Source organism: Enoplosus armatus, chromosome 4 (assembly GCF_043641665.1).
Source record: "Enoplosus armatus isolate fEnoArm2 chromosome 4, fEnoArm2.hap1, whole genome shotgun sequence".
Lineage (NCBI taxonomy): Eukaryota > Metazoa > Chordata > Actinopteri > Centrarchiformes > Enoplosidae > Enoplosus > Enoplosus armatus.
This window is the reverse complement of record NC_092183.1, coordinates 20,497,479-20,519,657: the sequence shown is the minus strand read 5'-3', so window position 1 is coordinate 20,519,657 and position 22,179 is coordinate 20,497,479. Positions and strand designations below refer to the sequence as shown.

General features: G+C 41.6%; 1 protein-coding gene across 1 annotated transcript in view; it reads left to right on the top strand.

Moving 5' to 3' along the window:
- Positions 1-289: 289 nt before the first annotated feature.
- LOC139284120 (transmembrane protein 132D) overlaps positions 290-22,179 on the top strand; it is a 28,596-nt gene continuing 6,706 nt past the window's right edge. The window contains exons 1-4 of the mRNA XM_070904295.1: positions 290-386; positions 6,962-7,838; positions 15,225-15,362; positions 20,778-20,970. Of these exons, the coding sequence (XP_070760396.1) occupies positions 314-386; positions 6,962-7,838; positions 15,225-15,362; positions 20,778-20,970 (1,281 nt within the window). The 5' untranslated portion in view covers positions 290-313. The remainder of the gene's footprint in view (positions 387-6,961; positions 7,839-15,224; positions 15,363-20,777; positions 20,971-22,179) is intronic.

The following is a 22,179-nucleotide window of genomic DNA, read 5'->3' as shown; positions in this document are numbered from 1 at the left end:
TCACACAGTTTCAGCTCAAGACTCCCACATCCTCTGACCCGACAACGAAGTCTTCAGGAGAGACGTCTCCAGGATCGTTACGCGCGACTTTTACGCACAACCGGGGACCTGCCGATGAACAGATCTCGATGCGCTGTCCGTGTTACCCGCAGCACGGACCACGCTACAATTTATACTCCCACAGGTGTAACAATGTCAAGTGTGCGAACTGCCGAAATGGATGAAACGATCCGCTCCATGCTCCGCTGAAAACGAGACCGAACCACGGACACTGGGAACTTCCCTGGAACAGCGAGCCGCACCGGGTGCCAAAATGAGCCTTTACTACTACAGCTGGAGGATCTTACAGATATTCTTTGCAACAATTACGGCAGTTCTCACACAAGGTAAGTGACCTGGGAGTGACTGGGTGCAGGTGTTGTGCTAAATGAAAAATTTAAACTGCCCATTAGGGACGAGTACAAGACCAGCTCATGCCAAAGGGCAGTGAATTAACCTGAAGCCTCCTGGGACTGTCACTGTTTAAGCATTCACACTGTGTCTACACTGTATTTAATGAAAACAGCTGAAAGCCAATGAGCTAGACAGAGCCAGTCCATCTTGAGCACATGTTACTGATGGGGTGGTGGGCCTTCTGTCAGCAGAGAGTAAAACAGCCTTCTCTACGAGTCTAAATAATATATAACTGTTCTCATTTGTGCCACAAACTTAAATCTAACTCCACAGTGATACAGCGTTCCAGTGAGCCTGACATGAGCATATGTGTCTTACTTGTGGCAAATGGGCAACGCAGCAGCGAGTGGGATATAAAACATTTAGGATGAAATTGGTGAGGGGTAAAAGACTCTGGGTTTATATTACAACTCGATGCCCCATGCCTTAATGCTTTGTGCTTTGCTTCTCTTTGGGACCTATTGCCTTTCCTTCCTCGTGTCTGCTGGAAAACCCAATTTTCACTCACAGTAAGGCAAAAACAAGAAGCAGACAATCTAAAATCCCAACTTTGATGATGAAAAAGAAGGAGGGGGAAAAAAAAAAAGCACATCACAAAGGCATTTACTGTAGAGCCTATATGTACCTCGTGGATGGCTATTTCCAGGGAATGCAGGCTGGCTGATTTATGTGGATAAAAAGATGACAAAAATGGGGAAATTGTGATAAAGCAGATTTTTTAAAGCAGCTTTAAGAGTCTCATTGGGCATAGCAATCCCTACCAATCACTGCACAAGCTTAAGCCTCTCTCTCTCTCTCTCTCTCTCTCTCTCCTTATTTTCTCCACCCTCTCACTACCCAGGCCCTCAGAGCATTACATGCGATATGATCAGTAAATCATACAAAGACGTATGTTTGTAGAAAGCACTTCATAAAGCACGTAACATGAGAATATAAAGCCGTCAAGGGCACTTTGACTAGACCATGTGGTATGACCGATAAGAAGTGTTGTAGTCTAACTTTTATGCTGGAACGTGCAGATGGCCAGGCCTGTTTTGCAGCCTTACTGTTATCAGCACATCATTTCTTGTCATGTCAAAGGAAACGGCACAACAACACTTCAGCAAGAGTCTTGACCACAGAACATAAACATGCAACCAATGAAACGTTTTCAATTGAATACATTGTGCTGATTGTAGCGACCCTAAAATTTGAGAGCATGACTTCTGAATAGGTATAAGTGAACTGGGTGACTTTTCATTTAATTGGGACCACAATACTCCAATTAGGTGCCTGTAGGAGACACCACGTTGTAGCAATAGCTTATGTTTCTGTAATATGTCTTCCAGACCTGTTTGGATCACAGTTTTTTTTTCCTACTTTCCAGATGCCCTTTGATAATTAGCCACAATGCTGAAAGATACTTTTTGCAACTTAAAAAAAAAAAAACCCTGGTAGTACTAACAGCTTGTCTTTCCTCTGTTGTAGTGTCTAAGTGTCCCATAAAAGACTCGTCTTTTTATTTAAGGACCTATTTATCAGCAAGCTGTCAGATCCTAATGAGCCTTTTTGGTGCTTTATTAAAGGTGGATGTATGGAAAGGTCAGCCAGTCAAAAGATAAAAACACACAGTGCTAACATCAGTGGTAAGAGTCTGCTACAGGTGCTTAATTAGTGTTATTAGCATCTGGGCCCTTTGCCAACACTTCCTTATTTCAAACTATTTATATTGTAAGTATAGATACTGTATTTCTAGACATGTGACTCTAACATTAACATTTGTTCAAAAAGCTTTAACAGGTAGAGAAGAAAAAAAAAAAGCTCTTTTAATCTCTCAATTACTGATTGCATTGCAGACATCCATTGTGATGCTACTGGGAGTCGACTCACTTCTACAAGCTGTTTTGCACATATGGTAAAAGTCATTACTGCACATTAGAATTCAGAGTGGTGGCTGGGGCTTTGTGAATTTTAATGGAATAATATAAAGATTGATTACAGTTGGAGAAATAATGCTGAAAGACAAGCACACAGAAAATAAGTTAGCTGACGTGCCCATGAAGAGATTTAAATATAGAGCCTTAAGACAAACTCCAGGGCACAATGTAGCTCATTAGATACAACAGTGTTTTTATTAAAAGTGGTGACGAGGAACATTATTTTGAAATGAGTCTGTGAGTAAACTTTGCAGTTACTTAGATACACCACAGAACAAATCAGTTACTCTACACACTTCTCAAGCTTAAGTACCATGATTGCTTTCCATTTCCATTTCATGCATAACAGTAAAGCTACTTATTGGACTGTATTTGCTTCATACAAGTGGCCAAATTAAAAACATAGCACAACTGAGGGATATTGTGATATTGCACACATGAAAAGCTCTATTTCAAAAAGTCACACATGCACCTGAAGTTCGAATCTGCTATCACTCAAAGGTGTCAGTGTCTTGAATCTAATTTCATACAGGGAGCATTTTCATTTGGACACAGAGAGGGATGAACAAAGGTTTAATTAACAACATATCATTCAAACCCCGGCATAAATGGAATCTTCATGTGTTATTTCCTCATAGAAAGCACTTAACCTAGATACTGTAGAGAAAAAACAAAATAGAGCAACAGCGCATAGCTCTGAACGTGTTCAGTCTGCAGGAGAGCAGTCTTGGAGAGGTGGCTTTTAGCGGCAGTTGTAGCATCTGCATGGCAACGCCGATGCTTTCTGAATCAGCCAAGGAGGAAGTGAAGCTCGGTCTTCAAAATGAGTGATTTGAGAGGCTGGAACAGCTGGTGCAGCGGATTTGCTCTCATGTTTATCAGTGGAGGGCAGGACTCTCATAGTGATGAGAGAACCATAGAAGTAGAGTTTTGCTACTTGTTAAATATCCGAAATATTGGCAAAGGAGAAGGATGCATCTCTTAGCCTGCCATGAATCATGAACAAACAGTGCCTACAAAGTCTGCTACCATACTCGCAAATAGACTGCGTGCTATGTATGCTTCATTTAAATGGTCTCCTTTGGGTTTTACGAATTGCAAAGCACGTGCAGCAACAAGAAGAGCACAGCTGACCCATCAAACCCAACTGTAAAGGGATGAGCTTGCATGTGAAGTACTTTGTTGCTACATTGGCGGTGCATTCTCCCTCCTGGAGACAGTGAGCCAGTTTATATTCAATCCAGCCGGAGCCGCTGCCAGCTCTGGTATTAAACAGCACATCTGTCACTGTGGCCACTGGTAAGCTAAGCCAGGACAGCCCCTTTCCTAGCTCCAGTCTCTCAAGCAGTGAGTGTCGCCCACTCAGCGAACATGACTGACGCGCGTGTCCGTGTGTGTGGAGGAGGCAAAAAAAAAAAAAAGAAAAAGAAAAAGATGCTCTTGTCTTCCTACGAGGGCTGCTGGGTTGACATGATTGTGACACATGCAGTATAGTTATTGCTGTGTGAACTGTCAGACCATCATGACGGATGAGTGACGATGAAAACGGACCTGTCAGCTGGCAGCAACCATGAGGGACATGATGACTGATACTGACATAGAAAAGCTGAAGCCTTCCTCCATGGATAAATAACAATTAATAATTAAATGACAGACGACACTCTATCTGTGGCATCTTGTGTTGTAATTTCACAAATGCCTCTTACACAGGTCTGTAGAAATATTAGAGATATTATCTCTTCTGCAAGACATTGTTAGTTTTGGTTAGTGATGTTCGATACCACTGATTTCCTTTCCGATCCAATACTGAGTAAAATTTTATTAATAATAATTTTATTTTATACAACTACACCTAATATGTCTTTTAAATCTAAAAAAAGTAGTGTATTTCAAATCATAGCTTCCTTAAGAATACAAGGCAGAGTAATTTATTTATTTATTTATTTATTTTAAACTCTGAAGTATATTGAGGTAGCAGCCTCATTTACAATATAGTCGCACTAATACAACAATAGAAAAACCAGAGGACACAATCATACAAAATATGTGAAAATGGTGTTTCGAACATTAAAATAAATTCTTGCTTAATTATTAAGAACTACTATAAAGATGAAAATACTGAACATGTAAATAACAGCATCCAACATTGACACTATTGTTCCCTCATTCACAGGTTTTTGTTAAGGAACAATAGCATATTTACTGGTACAGAAGTGGCAGTAATTCCCAGGTATCTCACTGCCAGTTTGCTCAGGCACTTACGCATAACACACTTACTCATGCGGAAGAAAAAGTAGTCCCACCAACCGCGTGTCACTTAGACAACATCTCAATAGTTTAGTTACTTTTCAACGCGTTCCTGTTAAGGATATGCCTTACCTCAAATGACTTAAGTATCAAAAGTATCGATATTTTGATTTGAGAATCGATTTTAGAGCATAAAGATCCGGTATCGGAGGTATCGATATTTCAGGATCGATCCGCACATCACTAGTTTTGGTATAGTGGGATGGTTTGTTTACGCCCGAGATGCTGCTAACTCTGTTTTTCACTATGCAATACCATGCTAATGCAGCTTCTACCATTTTGTTATAATCTGCAGAGTAATCACCAGTGTTTTTTGTCCTTAATTCACCTTGTCAAGCCTGGCAATTAGCCACCAGAGAAACAGTGCACACTCAGGTCAGCTGCAATAACCTTTATAATTCTATCAAAATGGACGTTTAATGAGGACACACGATGGCCGGGTGACCTCTGCTTACTTCCACTGAGGAAAACACTCACCATTAAGCTTTTAAACCAGATCAGAGAATATTTATGCAGTTGATTTGTATTTACTCACTCACATAAATTCTATGCACTTGTGATCAGTATTTAACAGTCAGCCAGTAATCCTTGTAATCATTGTACTGGTATACTGTCCAACACAAAGCAACTGATGCATAAATACTCATCTTGCTGAATAACATACAATCTTTCAGATATATTTCTGTTTTAGCTCGCCTAATATTTTCCATTAGAATCTGGTGTCATCGCCTTTTACTTTTTACATGGTGATGCTCCACTATTCGTGTTTCTTTCATGGGGGATCTGCTGGGTATTCGCAGCCTGCTGACAATCTGAAAAGCCATTTTAATCCTACTTTTTGATGGCTGATTTCAACCTTGCGCCAGATGTATCAGATCCCACCTTTCCTTTCTATATAGAGAGCAGATCATCCATGAGAGAGAGGTGAAACTGGGTCAGTGGAAGGGAAACATGGAAATGTAACATTATAACATGACAGGCAATATCTTTAAAGAACATTTGGCATTTTGATTTTCTTTAAAAAAAAAATGTCATGTCCTAAATTTATATTTTGCAAATGTAGTTAACAGTTAGGTAAATAGATAGAACCAAAAGATAACCTTAACTTGCACCATGTTCATTAAGGTGCACTTTGCCATATGCAGAGGACAACTGTCTCTGTATCAGGGTTTTATTAAAGGTCCCATGTTGTAGAAAGTAAGATTTCCTTGTCTTGTTTGATTATAAAGCAGGTCTAGGTGCTATATAAATACTGTGAAAATATCAAAACGCTCAGTCCACAGAGAAATGCCACCATAAGGTTGTGATATCACAACTATACAGTCACTGCACTCAGCCACGCCCCCAGCAGATCTTCTGCTCCAGGCACAGCAACGCCCACCAAGTGCAGGGACGCTCATTCACCTGCTCAGTCTGTCTAAGTTATTGGAGCGCTCTGCTCAGGGCCACTCTTCAATTTTTTGGAGGTTGTTCAGTTTGTCTAAAACGGCTTGTTTCAGACAGAGGGGGGAACTGAGGGGCTGCAGAAAGGGCCAGCAGAAGATAAATAAGGACTTTTCTGAACTGTGAATCATGCAAAGCTACTCCGGTGGAGTCCCAGAATAAAAATATGGATTTGAAATGAGCATAATATGGGACCTTTAATGTGTAGATTCGTGATACACATTAGAAGTTCCATTCCAGATATTAAGATTTAGATTTGGGTCCACGATTAAACGAGTGTTACCAATTTAACACTGTTATTTTGACATGTTGTGGGGAGGGTGTTGCAGTTTTTTTTCTTAGTCAAGAGGAGGGCTCAAAGAAAATATTAATAACCTTGGGGAGGGCATTCCTATTTTACAAAGTGAAGGTTCAGCTCCTTCCTCACAACACCCATCACTTCTGTACAGTCCCTTAGCAAAGCCACAAAGAGTTCAACTGCTGCTCTGCCCCATCTGTTGCTGTTGCCTCAGAAACACTCTTAAGCTTCTCTTTTATAATTTATATTATTTCACCTATGTGCTCGGTTTCAGGAATTTTAAAGTTAAGCTCAGGGGCCTTTTAGTGTAATACTTTGGTGCCCCCACTCAGTTGATCAGTTGGCCTTGGCTGACTTTTGTGCTCAACTGTTAGTTCCCGGGAAGGCTGCTGGTATTTTTCCGAGTATTGTATGTACGTTGGCGGAGAACTGAATTCCTTAGTTGTGTTTTTTTTTTGGTCAAATAGAATTGTAGTTGCTTATAAATGAAATGGCACTATGATATATGCAAATCATAGCGTAATCTTTTATTTTTGCCTTCCAGATTTGAGCAGTAAAGAGCTGGCCGACAGTAAGAGCCCAGTGCCTTCCCCTGCCTTCTTGCCGGTCAACTACGAGGTGCGAGATGCTGACTACCTCTTCTTAAAGGAGGCTGGGCAGGACTTCATGAGGAACTCCAGCATGCAGAGTCACACGCAGCCCTTTGTTATCTTAAGAGCCAGCCGCCAGCCTGCTGTCAACGCCAGCTACGGCTCTATGTCCGCAGAGCAGCTTGTGTCTCCAGATCTGGTGCAGTCTGTGCAGCTTTTCAACGCTCCAGAGGTCTTTACCTTTAACTGGAAAATCCAGGCCTATGTGCTGACACCTCGGGTTTTCTCCTCCAAGCCCAAAGTGCGGGTGCTCTTCTATGTTGCGGGGAGGGACTGGGGCAGGGGAGAAGGAACTGTGGATGAGCTACCGTGTGTGACAGTGTATGCTTTCTGGCAGACACAGGAGGTGAGGGGTTCCTGTGCCATGGGAGGAGAGAGGGGAACCTGCATGGCAGAGCTGGCTCCTGCACTTGGTTGGTTTGCTCCGGGGTCAGAGGGCACCAGCAGGGAGAGGCAGGACCCGTCTGCTGGGAACCCCGTGGAGCTGTACTACCAGGCACGGCCCAAAGTCAAAGGGAAGTGTAATTCTGTGGATGGAAGTCGTTGGGGAGGCTCAGAGCAGCAGGCAGAGTATGTTCGCGTCACTCCCATGCAGAGGATTGGCAGCGTACGCCTTCTGCAGGTGCCTAAAGGAATGGCAACACTTTCTCGGCTCAAGCTTGGCAATGCCATTGTCATACGGACATCCTCCAAACCGCTGAAGAAGACCGACATCGCCACTTTCTACATACTCATGGCCAGCTCTGCTCAGCTGACAAACTTCACTCTCAGGTAAGACTGTGTTTTCTGTTGCCTCGCTGTCGGTAGAGGCTATATTGTAAAGATGCATTACAATACGCTGAGGAGAAATACTGCCATCACTTCAAAGACTTTAATTAATTGGTAAAAAAAAAAGAACTCAACCTGGAGCATTGTCCGCTAATAGTATTAGTCCTCTTCTTTAAATTCTTGCACAAATCCCGTGCAATCAAAAACAAGAGAATATTGGTGGAAATGAGATTTAGCATGGATTATGGCGTTTCTCTGAAAATATGATAGAGGTTAACTGTCTTTCCGGGAACTGTGGTAGATTATTTGACTTGAATTTGAAAAACACATGTTTGAGGGAGCGCAGCCTGATGACATTATAAAGGGCTGTTTCAAGAGCGCTAGTCATCAAGGTTGACGTGGATCAAATCGAATCACGTGTAGCTTATGACTCATTATTGCTCGTCTTTAAAGGGTGTGCTCGGGATCCGTGTTATATCAATGCACTGCTATTGAATGTGCGAAGATCACGAGGATTACCAGCACAGCTCAATTTAATTGAAGGCTCTGTTCCCATTTTGCAATGCAAAATGTTCCCGTTTGACCGGAGAGCATTCACAGTACCATCTGAAAGCATTAGAGGTCTAGAAGGTAACAGAGGTTAATTTTGGACAGATATAAAAAAAATGCACTTCCTCCGGAGGAAGAGGAAAATACAAAACGAACAAAAGAAAGAAAAACAAGTTCTGTTCTCATGGCTTTCTCTCAACACGTCAGTTTGTTACTCCCCTCTTCAAGGTGAAGTGATGCAACATGGGAGATTGCTACCTCAAAACGGGATTTGAATTAAAAGCTCTCACCGTTTCATTGATGGTTTTCACGGCCATCCGCAGTCTAATACCTTTTATTATCATCATCCAGACGGAGATCAAAGTGAACCGCGTTGGAGCATGACTAGATTTGTCGAGGTTAGCTGTCAGAGCAGACAAGTAGAGATTTACGCTAACTTGATTAGAGGCTGATTTTTTTGATCATTATTCCAGACAGTATCTGCTTTACTATGAGTCTGTGAATAATGGACTGTCAGGGGGCGGGAGATGCGTTGTCCTTACATGTCTCAGTCATTCATTTGGTTTGTGTGTCGATTCGGATCATGATTAAAGTGTGTCGCCCAATCCTTCCTTCATATGTGGTTTTAGTTCACATCATGTAACTTAAGAACTGGCTTAACAAGGAAGTCCCTTGAAGGCAGCTTATCCAAAAGTGTCTTAGCACCTGGACGATAGTGACAGTCTGTCCTCGTACCTTGAGGCTTGCGGTGTATAATCAATACTTCCTGAAAAAGAAATCATTTTAAGTAACTTCCGCCTTGACTTGCTCATACATGCTTCAGCGGAGGTGAACAGGTCATGGATTATTAATTCCTCATTCACCTGCTCCTGCATTCGTTCACTTAGACAGTCACTTACTCAGATCAATTGTGAAAGCTGGAACAAGTAAATATTGATTGAGCGGACAGCTGTGCATGGATGAGTCCTCCTCCCCGGGTTTCAGAGTTGAGTGTGCGGCAGTCTCTCAGCAGTTCGTGTATTTTAAAGGGTTAGACTATTTGAATTAATTAGCTGGTTTCCTTTTCTCTCCGTCTCTTGATTTTTGCTGAAGCAATGGAGCCAAAAAAAAAAAAGAAATCCTAACTCCCCCTCTTCAGTCTGTCCCTTTTAATCATCGCTGCTTTAATTCATTTCCTCAGTCACACATGTTCCCGAACAAAAGGCAGATAGCAGAAATGTTGCCCCTCCTCTCCATTCTTTCCCTTTCCTTTCTTTTCTTTTTCTCTTATCTCCTCTCCTCCTTTCCCTTCCTTTCTTTTTCTCTCGTCTCCTCCCCTCTCCTCACCTTCGCTCTCCTCACAGCTATCACTTGGTCGGAAGAGTGTTAATCTTTGTAAGCATTAAACTTACGTGATGGGCAATTGCATCTATATACAGTGGTGTGTACTTTTGTTTTTAGAATGACATTTTTTGCATCCCATAAACATGACAAAACACACTCACTGTTCCTCTAACACACATAGTCAGTGACACAGTGCCAGCCTCCCCCGGCTTATCAGCACATTAACAAGCCCCGTGCATCCGGTCCTCAACAGCTGTCTGTGTGCTTTATCACTGTCTGAATGTCCCATTAAGCTTTGCTTAATACTCTCTCATCAGCATGATAAACCTGTTATTGATGGCTATAGATGGAGTCAAGGGACACACAAATTTGAGGTCGATTGAGAAAAAGACAAGCCACACCTGTCCGTTCCAGCAAAATGAACCTGTCATTCTCAGTGAGAGTTTGATAAAGGTCACAGATAAGGTATTGTAACGCCATCATCACACATCCACGTGAAGGGTAATTAGGTCATCCTCTTAGTGTATGCTCAGGAGGTCAAGCGGCAAGAAGTATGTATGAGCTTACAGTTTTTCTTTTTGTTTTCCTCTTCGTCGCTATTAAAAGTCGTTGGCGAAGCACAATACTTTGACTTGCTCTACTGGTTTTATTTAAAGGCGGCATCGTGGCAACAAATAAACTTGAGCTTCTGTATCAATAGGACACTGTGTCAGTGAGTTCTTCAACCAGGGAGTCTAATCATTCATCTGTGTGACAAATAGGACTTATACATCCGTTTTTAGTGCTGCCTTTCCTGCCATCTGGCAGGAGTGTTGGCACGTTGGTCTCCCCAACTCCCTAAACTGCTCCATAAGTACGATAAGCACGTTGCCGATGGCTGGCCATCAGACTGGCTAAACGGTGGACATTTGCCTGCATAATTAACGATTGCATCTGTTTCCGATTGCACTAGGGTTCACCGGTCGTACAGTGGCCCCACAGTGATGCATTCACAAAGCCAAAGATGGGAACACAAATTATATCAGGGAAGCAATTACAAACCCTATGTGGCATCTCAATCGCAGCCTTGGTGATGAAATGCATATGGGCCCGGCTGTGTAGCTCACGCAGAGGACACAATCTATCCTGTAGCTCTTTGATCAGACTCTGTCTCTGTCTTATTGTTTTACTTTCTTCTGTTGGCCGTGGCTCTGTGATCTTTCAAATAAGTTTAAAGAAAACAGCACTCCACAGTAAGCAAGGGAAGGGAACTGAGTGAAGAAGGCCAAGGGCCAACAAGGTCTACTTTGAGTGCATTTGACAATATGTATAACAGTTTGCGCGTTTGTGGCAGCATTGTTACCCGCATGCATGTGTGTGCAAGCGAATGAAAAGTATGTAAAAGGTGAGACAATAGTGCCACTCATGCCTTGCCTGGTCAGGAGTGAGATGGATGGCGGGTGCAGCACCTGAGAGCTGCTTTTCTCACACACTGTCAGCTTCAGTCTCCACAGCCATCCATCTTCTCTGCCCTGGTGCCTCCCCCTGCCCGCTGCCTCCTCAGGGCCTGCTAACCAAAGCCATGGACACTGGTCCCCGCTCCAATCCACTCAGAAGAAAAAAACGCCTCTTCCAATCGCAGGGGATTTTCTTTCTTTTTCTTTTTTTTTTTTTTTTACTCAAGGGGGGCTGAGGGAGAAAAAAAAGGGCTTCAGATAAGTCTCCTTGTTACTGTCACTTTTTATTAGTTAAACTCTGCTCCACTCAGCTCAATGCACGGTGGTGTTTCATCACAGCAGGGCATGTTATGTTATTCAGAAGTCATTACTAGATGAACGGTCCTCCAAGGTTTTCTCATTAATACACTGAGCATGCCTTCCTCCTTATCTCATTGATTGTGCCGGATTAAGGTTTTTTTTCCCATCGAAAGCAAATGATCACATTGCACTTACCATTCTCTACAGTCAGCATCAGTAATGCAATTATATACACAAATAGGAAATGGACGTTGGGGAAGGCAGCACCATGTTGAAATAAATCATATCGCATTTTGCATGGATACATTTTGCCAGTGCAATGTATAATGCTTTACAAGGGAATTATGTTTTATATTCTTTTCTTTAGCCGGTCCACCACTTTCGTCCAGTCTGAAACATCTCAACAACTATTGGATTGCAATGAAATTTTGTTCAAACGTTCCCTTTCTCCTCAGGATGAATTGTAATAACTTCCCTTAACGTTCCATCCAGCGCCAAAAAAAGTTACGTACATGGAATATGAAGTTTTAAGTTGCTCTCCATGAACTTACACACAGCTCCAATAACAATTTACAGGCAGATAGAAATAGACGCAAGTCTAAAAACAAAGGTGAAGAAAGCTAGATAAAAATAAACATAGAACAATTATAAATATACAAGCGGTGTATTTACAAATATATATTAAGAGCAACAATGACCAACAACATACAATGTCTATATACGGCATGTTAGCATGCTGATGTTGGCATTTAGCTCAAAGCACTGCTAGCATAGCTGTAGACCAGTAGTTCACCAGTGGGCGTCTTGAGGACGGGCCAAGGGTGCCGCAAGATTCATCGTATCACTTTTCATTTATTATGCGCTTTTACTGTATTAAAAACTCTGTACTAATATGCAACTAATGACGTGACAACTCACAGTCGTCTGTTTTCATAATAACACAAAACGCTTTTTCCTTGGGAGTTTTTCCGGAGCTCAGCAGTCAGAAAAATAGTGACAGTCAGAGCAAGTGATGGAACGATTTGACACGGTAAACAGACCTCAAAGAAAGGCTGCATCTCAGCCCTCAGCACAGTCTGACAGGGCCGAATCTAAGCCCTCCAACAAAACTAAAATCAGACTCAACAGTACTCAGCTAACGGCATAACGGGCAGGTTTTGACTGCTTGCGGATGATGGACATCCATCATTGTCCAGTAGCACATTGACTGTGGCACTGTGCGTTCCCAACATCATATCTCTCGTCCCTGAAACACGGGAAAACAAGACAAGAAACCGTCTGTCTGTGGATTAAACTGCCCGTAACTTTGTTTTGTTTGTTTGTCCTTGCACACCTTAAATATTGGCTCATTTTAATTCTAAGGTAAATCAAAGAAATAATTGTAACATATTAGTGTATTTAATTGTATTTTAATCTTATCTTTAAATATTTATCTGTAAATCTGCAGAGAACCTTTTGGCTTTCCCTCTGACTTTCCTTTGAAGGGTTGCTGTGGTATAAAACGTTTGGAAACCATTGCTGTAGACTCTTAGTCTTGTTTTTTTTTTCTGCACAAGATTTAAACAAACTGTGTGAAGGTGGAGAAAAGGAGAGACTATGCATTTGGAAGATGGGATAAAGACATGAATACCCTGAAAAAAAAAAGTATGCAATTGTAATAGTCACAATCATAAGCTGAATATCTCATCTCAGACTGCATATTGTGTGGTAGCGTGATTTTAAAAGTGTGGAAAGAGAAATAATTAATGCCGTCCTGTTACCTCCATTGTTCTCCAATTAACACGGGTAACAGGGTGCTGCCACCTTCCTTCTCGTTCTCATCTCATCTCTTAATGTTCCTAACCCCAGAAAGTTGTAGCGTCTTTACATCAAAACCGCATTTATTTCTCTTTTGATGATTTCGTCCATTTAGTGTTTGTCCCCTGTGTCGGTGGCTCTGGCGCGTCCTGGGAACCCTCTGACTGATAACAATGGACTGGCTGCCCCTCTCTGTTCGCTGCTGTTGTTCACTCTAATGCACAGTACACACAGAAGCTAGTGTCATTTACTATACTGACACAGAGACCATGCAACACCTGCAGTATTTTCTTTTTGTGCTTTATTTGACGATAGACTGAGGAAGCAGTGGTTTAATAAGCAGGAGTTCTCAATTTGTACGTTTCCTGAGACACATCGGCTGTTGCGACAGAGAGCGAGAGTTCAGAGGCTTCGACACTTAACTGCCTACGTTATGGTAAATAATATGGCCATTACATGTCCACTGACTCTAAAACAGTTGCATTCAACTATATGCAATCATGACCAAAAGACTTGCAAGTTCATATTTTCCAGCCAGTCACGGCCCCAGATGATTTCACCTTTTAGCCCCCTGCTCCCTGGTTGAACCCGTGTGAATTAGATAAACAGCTGCTGTTGTCTGCAGCTGGAATGGAAACTGGCAGTCTGTGGGGTCACGGTGTCACTGGATTGAAACCACTACTGAAAAAGACATTGCTCAGTCATCCCTTTCAAATTTAACCTGTGAGCTCTTTGCCTGTTTCACTGGGTCATGTCAGACAGTGTGGCTCTACAGCAGAAACTTCCACGCCAAGACCAGAGGCCATTGGACACCTGTCTCCCAGATTATACTTTAGATGCGCAGATGTTGGCACAAACAAGCGTTCACACATAAATGCATGCACAAATGTGAAAAATGTCCACAAATCCATTACGAGATGGGAGATAATGCATGTTGGTGGACTGTTTTGTTGCGCTGAACAGGAAATAATGTCCCCTCTGCTTTTGCCTGTTTCTTTTTTGGAGTCAAAACCCCCAAAGCAGGAGAAGTGCTCAGATTGCTGCTCCTATCATAGATTACACCTCCTCAGACACTCCTAATTCGCTCAGCACTTTGTGTTTATCTCAAAGATTCAGAGATAAACCACACAGCTTTGCGTGCAGATGAAAAGCAAAGAATTACACGAGGATGTTGTCCTGAACTATTTGAGACGACTCGTCTGAGCTGCGACTGAGTGTTCAGAGCTTTCAGTGTATAAAAGGAGCAATACTTAGTGAGAGTAGTTGACTATATGGATTATTATTATTGTTGCAGCTGTTTTTGCGTTTTTACGTGCGCGCCTCCCCTGGCCTTACTTGATCTCAATTCTTGCAGAGGAATATCTCATTAACATTTGACCTACTGCAAGAGCTGCTTATGCTGGGGAAGCCCACCGGGAACGTCTACATGTTCAGCCGCACAATGCTTACCATTTACAAATTATAGGCCAAGAAAACGAATGATCCATTAGTACAGTTTAAATAATGAGTGCACATTAGGATGAACAGAACGTTTTCTTTGCTGTTTCAAATGGAAGGGTGTTGGATGGCAGTGAATCACAGATTTTCTTTTTGGCATTTTCTTTTATAATTTCCTCCACTTTTTGTTTTTATTTGATTGACTGCTCCTCCAAGTCTAACACATATTCAGTTTCATCAACATTATAATGCTGCCTTCTTGTTACTGAAATCCTGGATTTATTGTGACAACCTGCTTTAAATGAATAAATCAGACATATTCTGTATGAGGACATTTTTATGTGGAAGTTCAAATCTACCACACACTGGACTTCCAAAAGGTATGAAAAAAGTAAATGTTTTAAATATGTTTGGTTAATTGTTCACATTATTTACCAATTAAACTTTGGGAAAATAACAATTCATTGCCTCAAATTCCATTGGTTGTTAATATGGGACGTTTCACATTTACCACATTCTTGACCTTTTTGTTTTTGACTTTTCGCAGAGCGACAGTAAAGAAAGGTGTGACCTTTCGAACAGCGACACCCAGTAACTCTCTGCTGTGGGACATCACTCTGGATATGGGTGTAGACGGAGCCATCGCTGTTGTTTGTCAGCGGAAGGCCCCCATACCTGGGAAAAGGCAAGTCTGTTCTCTTCACATTACTCCATTTGCCGGTGCGTGCTATCTATGTGCATCTATTTTGTTGTCACTGGGAGGTTTATCACATATTTATGGGCTGAAATTGCTATTGTTTGAAAGGACAAGTAACACTCCAAAGGTCCAAAGGCAATTTTTAATGTCGCACTGTTGTAATGATGTATGTCCTGCAAAGCATACCAGTATTTGTCTCTGCACCTGTGGAGTAAAAGACAAACCATCTGCAGTGTAGGAGTCTAACAACGGCTTACTGCAGAAGCATACTGTGCTGTGTCCTGGGAGGACATCTCTTATGCTCTCTAAGCACAGGCTGGCTGCAGGTGCTCCTGTAAAGCCGCCCCTTGTAAACAACTATTGCTTTTTACCCCCTTTTATTGTCCACTTCTCCCCTGTGCTTTAATCACTTCTAAACATTTACCAGCCGTGCACATCCATGCATTCCTAGTAAGCAGTAAAACATATTTTAGCCTATGACTTAAAAGCTGCAAGCAGTTAGTAGTTATAGCAAAACGGTAGGGGGCCATTTTCAAACATAACGCTAAAATTATTTACAACCCCTGCAGGTCGATCCGACCAAACTGAACTTTTTGGCCTTTTAAGAAGTACTTAACTTACCCCTGGACTCATTAAACAGGGCTACAACCTTTCCCCAACAAGCAGCTTATGTTAGATGTCCTTTCAAGTTCAGCTGAGTGCAGCTTTCTGTCACTGAGGTGAGTTGAGTTTAGTCATGTCAGCGTCGCCAATGCCTCCTGAGATTCTGTGTCGGGGAGTCGTGAACTACATGTGATAATACAATGTACGATGTACAATTTTGGGCCATAAAAGTAAAGGAATATTTGTATTTTTTTTTATTTTACCATTGCTTCTCTACTGGAGTTGAGCCCCCTTTGACCAGCCCCGACCCCCTCCTGACCCCTGTGAAGTCATGTCCAGGCAATGCACTCGTCAGACAGCCAAAACCCACACACTTGACCTTTGTGTAGCACACGTGCAGAAAGGTCGGGCACTGCTCAGTGTTCACACAGAGACAGCGCCATTGCGGATAAACCTCCCGAATCTCAGCCTGAGGAAGAATCACCACGGCCATACTTGACCAAATACATGACACTGACTAGCTCCACCTACTTGAGAGCCATGCAAGTCGAGAGTAAATACACTCTCTACTGCAAAGACTTCAAACACAAATTTAAGAACACGCACGAATTGGAATGTATTAACATTGACTTTGCTAGCCAATTTAGAAAGTTTAAATAAGTTTTAACCACATTGTAATGTTATATACAGGCAAATAATTCAACTCAGTGAACATTCACGTTAGTCTAATTAAATAAAGTCTTCAGCGTGAGTTCGCCTGACAAAAATGATATAAATCAAACAACAGCTAACAATAGCTGACCCATTCTCATGATGTGTTTTGCTGCCCAGACAATATCTTTCATGATAATCACCTATCATTTGATTACAATCAACCTGTGTTTGCCGAAAGACTGAAGTCAAGTCTGCAGTCAATCTAATACTATGAATAGTGTACAAAACTGACAAGTCAGACAACGGGGCCATTATTTTTAGACCAGTCCTCAAGTCAGTCAAACGGTCCAAAAAGATGCAACGTTTTTGCTCACTGATTCAGTTGCAGCAAGATAATACAAAGTCCAGATTTGTATACAACAACAAAAAAAAATAAATACAATTTCTTGCAGTTTTGTCCTTGTGAGAAGCCCACATGGGATCGTTTTGTTTAGGACAGGTTTAGGTCTCAGGGTTATTCCAGGAATGTGGATTGTCAGCTCACCTGTGATTTATAAAACTGAACTTGAATATATTAGGTGTCAAGTAGTCAGAAGTGTTGATTATTGCTATTAATTGACAAATGTTCAGAGAAGTTGTTCCATGCTATTTTAGAAGTTACCTGGCTAACTGGGTAATCCTGCCTGGACTCTAGTTTAAAACCAAAGCTGACATTCCTTGCACTGTCCCATGAACAGTGTTTTATTTATTTGATTCATGTGTGACCTGTAAACAAGTGGGCTTTTTTTTTTTAAAGTAATGTGTTTTTTTAAACATTCAAAGTCATTAGGATACATCCTCTGGGAACCATTAAAAGACATAGATCGATATAAATGATAAATGGTAAGTGATCTCACTTATATAGCGCCTTTCAACCTTCACGGTTCCCAAAGTGCTTTACAGCTAAGTCTCATTCACCCATTCACTCACACATTCACACACCAATGGCAACCATGCTGCCATGCAAGGTGCTGGTCTCCATTGGGAGCAACTTAGGGTTCTTGCTCAAGGACACTTCGACATGACGGGGGCAGCCGGGGATCGAACCCCGTCATGCCGCCCCGTCATGCCGCCCGTATATATATATAGATACATATGGATCTAAGTTGAGGACCAATAGACAAAGATTAGTCATCAAAGTGAGCTAATTGTTCTAGCTGACGATCCAACTGTCTTAAGTGTAATGTGCATTCAGGGGAATACTATTTATGTAGCTGTTGTGCACTTGATTTTAATTATTTTTTTTCCCCCTCATTCAAGCTTGCCAATGCTCCCAAAAACTGGTCCATTGAGATTTAACTCGAACAGTAAGATTAATTCTGCCTCTAGAGCAGCTCCAAGAAATGCTTGTAAAACTAAAGCTCTAATCTGTGTGTGAATGGTTGGCATAGCTGGAAAAGAGCAAGTGTATGCAGCCAACTTTCCCAGGATGGAAGGGGAAAAAAAAAACCCACTAATAAAAGTAGACATAAAATAACATTTCTCAGTGAACTTAAATCTAAAATAAAAAAAAAGATGAACTTACTCCAGTGCAGAGATAAATTTAAACTTCCTGGAGCTGAACGTGGGTTTGTCTGACACGGACTCATCAGAAGTCATTCAGTCAACAGTCCACAGTAACACAACTTGCTTTAAACAGAACACTGACCTTATCTGTGCTTGTTGTTATTGGTTTGACCTCATTAAGTTGTTTTCCCCATTTGGCATGGATTATGACATTGTTTATCACAACTTCTTTATGGGTTAACACATTCTTTCACTCAGTCATTTTGGCTAATCCTCTCTAAAATGTCATGCAACTAACAGAACCCCTGCAGAGGGTGTCTACTGTCACACCACTGTGGGGATTTCGCTGACTTTTTGTCTTACTGGCTTTAGTGAGCACTAAAAGTATTTGCTGTATTTGTACGTTAAAGCTTTTTTTATCCTCTGTCGCAGCAGCTCGGTTTGGATCTTAATATTAAAGCGCTGTTACTCACAGGCAGACTGCTGGCCGTAAACAAGTTGTTGAAGCATCATTCCCCTGCAAGCTTCACAAGACTGACTGAGGGCGTAAATAGTGCAGCAGCATCCCCTATCTTATGGATATCTGTGTTAATGCATACTTAAGGGGATATAGGCATGCTTATGTGAGTCAAGCATACTTATTTTGATATTTGACCAGAATGCCATTATTATCTTTTAATCTCAGGTCTCAGAGCAATATGCTAAGATTATTCAATTACACTAAATCTCTGTCTTGCCCTTAATAAGGGAAGATATAATGGAGCACTGGGAATACAGAGAAGGCCCTTTGTGTGCTTTGTTGTTGAGTTTGGAACTTAATGGACGATTAACAAAATATGATTTGCAGTTTTTGCAATTGTTGTTTTAATGCAGAAAGGAGGTTAGCATGCAGCCCCTTTAGAGGTCATTTTCATGCCATAAACAGGACTTACTGTGAGTCTGCGCAGCTCTGACACAGATATTTATAACATGTACACACAGATGCAGTGGGTCCGATAGTGTCCATGTGGGTATGTGCATGCTTATTGTGTTTTTGTCCACCAATATATCTTTTCTGTAGTTCGATACAGTGCCAAGAAATAAAACCCAGGATTCTAACTTGGGCAATAGGAGAAAATTGAATCCATGGCTAGGACACTCTGTTCTAGCTGGCATCACAGAGAGGCCATTATAAGTTACAAAGGCTTATACTTTGTTGTATGCAGGATGCTGCTGTCCTTGGACCACCTTTTATTCCGTTCACATTTAACAGTACCGGCAACTCAAGAGTAAGGCCAGCACAGAGAGATTCAGCTCTATTCTTTTTTTGGTTTAGTTTGTGAAAATGCCTGGAGATGCAAAGCCCTCTACAAAGCAAAAAAAAAAAAAAAGGGGATTGGGTCTTGTCGCAACTACTAGGATCACATCCCTCCCCTAAAAATCCCTACACTTTCTATCCATAACATCTCACTATGATTTGTGAGCTGGATATCTCCAAAAGTCCACTCTCAGCCTTTACTCTCTACTTGTCTTTCAACAACACCAACAGCTTTCTTGATACAAAATAATTGCAGATTCAGAGTTTGACTGAATCCATACATTAGGGATGTCTGGTCGACTGATCATTGCAACCTATATAATACATATTGCCTTTGCATCATGCAGTAAATGAGGTCTTATTGATGCATTCTGAGCTGTCAATATGTCACAGCAGCAATGTCAGCGCGTCATATTTCTGTACCTCTGGTTAGTGGTTAAAGTGGTTCTGCTCAAAACTGTGAGCTTCATTAAAGTTTGTCATGAAGTGAAGTTGTCATACAGGATGATAACGTTTCCATTCAGTTATCGATTATTTCACATATGATCAAATACATTTGTTTGTAAATTTTTTAGCCAGTGGTACATTTTGTGTGCATCAAAGAGATGATGAGCCTAAAGGAAACTGGAGCACAGTTTGAGTTTCCATGCGAGAGGCATGTTAGCAGGCTGGTGTCAGCATTCAGCCGTAAGCAATGCTGTTACGGTCAGCCTTACAGAGCCTTACAGAGCTTTAATGCTATTTATCAAATATGAAATGTCTGACATGCTAATGCAAAGAGTGTCCTCATCAGACAAAAGACACAATAGAATAAAAGCCCATGTGATGTACTTTCCTTTGGGCTCAGCCACTCGTGGATTGGGATTTACACTGACTTGTCCTGTGCTAAGAACAATGAGCCACAGGCTGAAGTGCAGGATACACTGCGGTATAATCACTGCACCTTTACTCAGACATGATTATCTCTACAGGAATTTAATGTGTGGAGAGAGAGCTGCAGAACCCAATGGCGAAATAATTATATTAAGTATCAGTGGCTGTGATGGAAAGGTTCTGCATTTCTGGTGCTAATTTGCATTATAAAGACGTTGAAAGAATTAGATCCCTCACAACTTGTCAAACACAAACGTAGCACCACATGATAATAACATAATATGACAATGAGAAGCTGCAGTAACATCTATTTTACAGTGTTTTGATGATTTACATTTCTATATTATTTTTAAATATATGTTGTTGTTGTGTTGGAATTATAGACAGGCATGGCATGCATGTCTTTCTAACCAATTCTGCTTCCCATTCAGGCTTGAGAGCAGTCTGCTGGAGGTGCTGCAGATGGATTTTGAGGTGGAGGAGCTGAGCAGTCCTCTCGACAGTCAGGTGATCATATGGAAGCTGGAACTACCGTCCGCGTCCAAAAATGTAGCCAAGACTGAAGGAGCCATGTGGATCTATACTACTCAGAGAGACTTTGTTGGCCTGGCCCCTCTTGTGATGGTGAGTTAGCTGACAGCTTCCGTGTCACACCTAATCATTGTTGAAACGGGCATCGACGTTACTGACAGCAGCGTTTCCAATAATGCCAACACTTGGACTGCGTCCTTTGAGCGTTGGCGCATGAAAATATCATAAAATGCACTTTGCTCTGATCCATTCCTGTCTGGTTTGCATTGTTTAGTAAATGGGTTCTATTTTGGGCAGAGAGTGACCTTGTGTTGTTGACTGTCAGCTAGCTGATGTCTCTCTCCTGTGTTGTTCTGCTCTGTTCTGGCGTGCAATATGTGGTCATCCTCTCCTCCCAACAGCTGCTTCATGTGCTTCTATTTTGGTGCCGCAGGCCTCTTTATCATGCTACCTCTATAATTAATCCATGATATAATACCCACTACTAAATACGGAACATTACACAAGCGCTTACACCACTTTGAATTACAACGTTGAAGTTGAGTTCTGTCACCTGGGTCAGTGACTTCTTAGTACTCCATTGTTTGCAGGGATGACACATAACAATGACAATGTCACATAATACACTTTTTCCACATACTATGGATGAAATATGCAACTTATACAATTAAAAGTTAAGAATTACTGGGCTATACTTTATGTTTTACTTTTTGGCAGTAGGTTACTCATATTTCACAGTGCTGTCTGCTGCATTTCCATCATAACGGTGACAGAGTGCTTGAAGTTATGAGGATATGCTACACTGTCCTGATTTGTGAATTTGACATGGTTCATCTCTCCTGTGGATTAGAAGCTGACCTCAGGCAGAGGGCCAAACATGAGGAGATTTGATGGTTGGCTCGAGGGGACATTAGCACTGACTGATCACTCTTAGCCTTGCTCTATGAACTCCAGCAAGTGCTGCTGCTGCTCAATACTTCTAGATAATGGCGAAAGCCTCACTGACCCAGGCTTCAGATCTGTATTTTTTAACTTTATTGAAATGACAATTAAAAAAAAATGATGTTCAGTTATTTCGGCTTCATTGAAACCCGTTTTTACAGTCGAGGGGCTCGTATCCATCTGCTTCATTTTCATACTCTGAGTGGCCAAGTGCCTCTTTAAATTTGATTCAACTGACCATTCACAGAACTTGACCGGGCAGCGCTCCACTGCTCTCATACTCATTTACACACACGTACACACACAATGTGCGATTACTTCAGCTTCATTTAAAACAGCGTGTGTTCACAGAGGAGGACA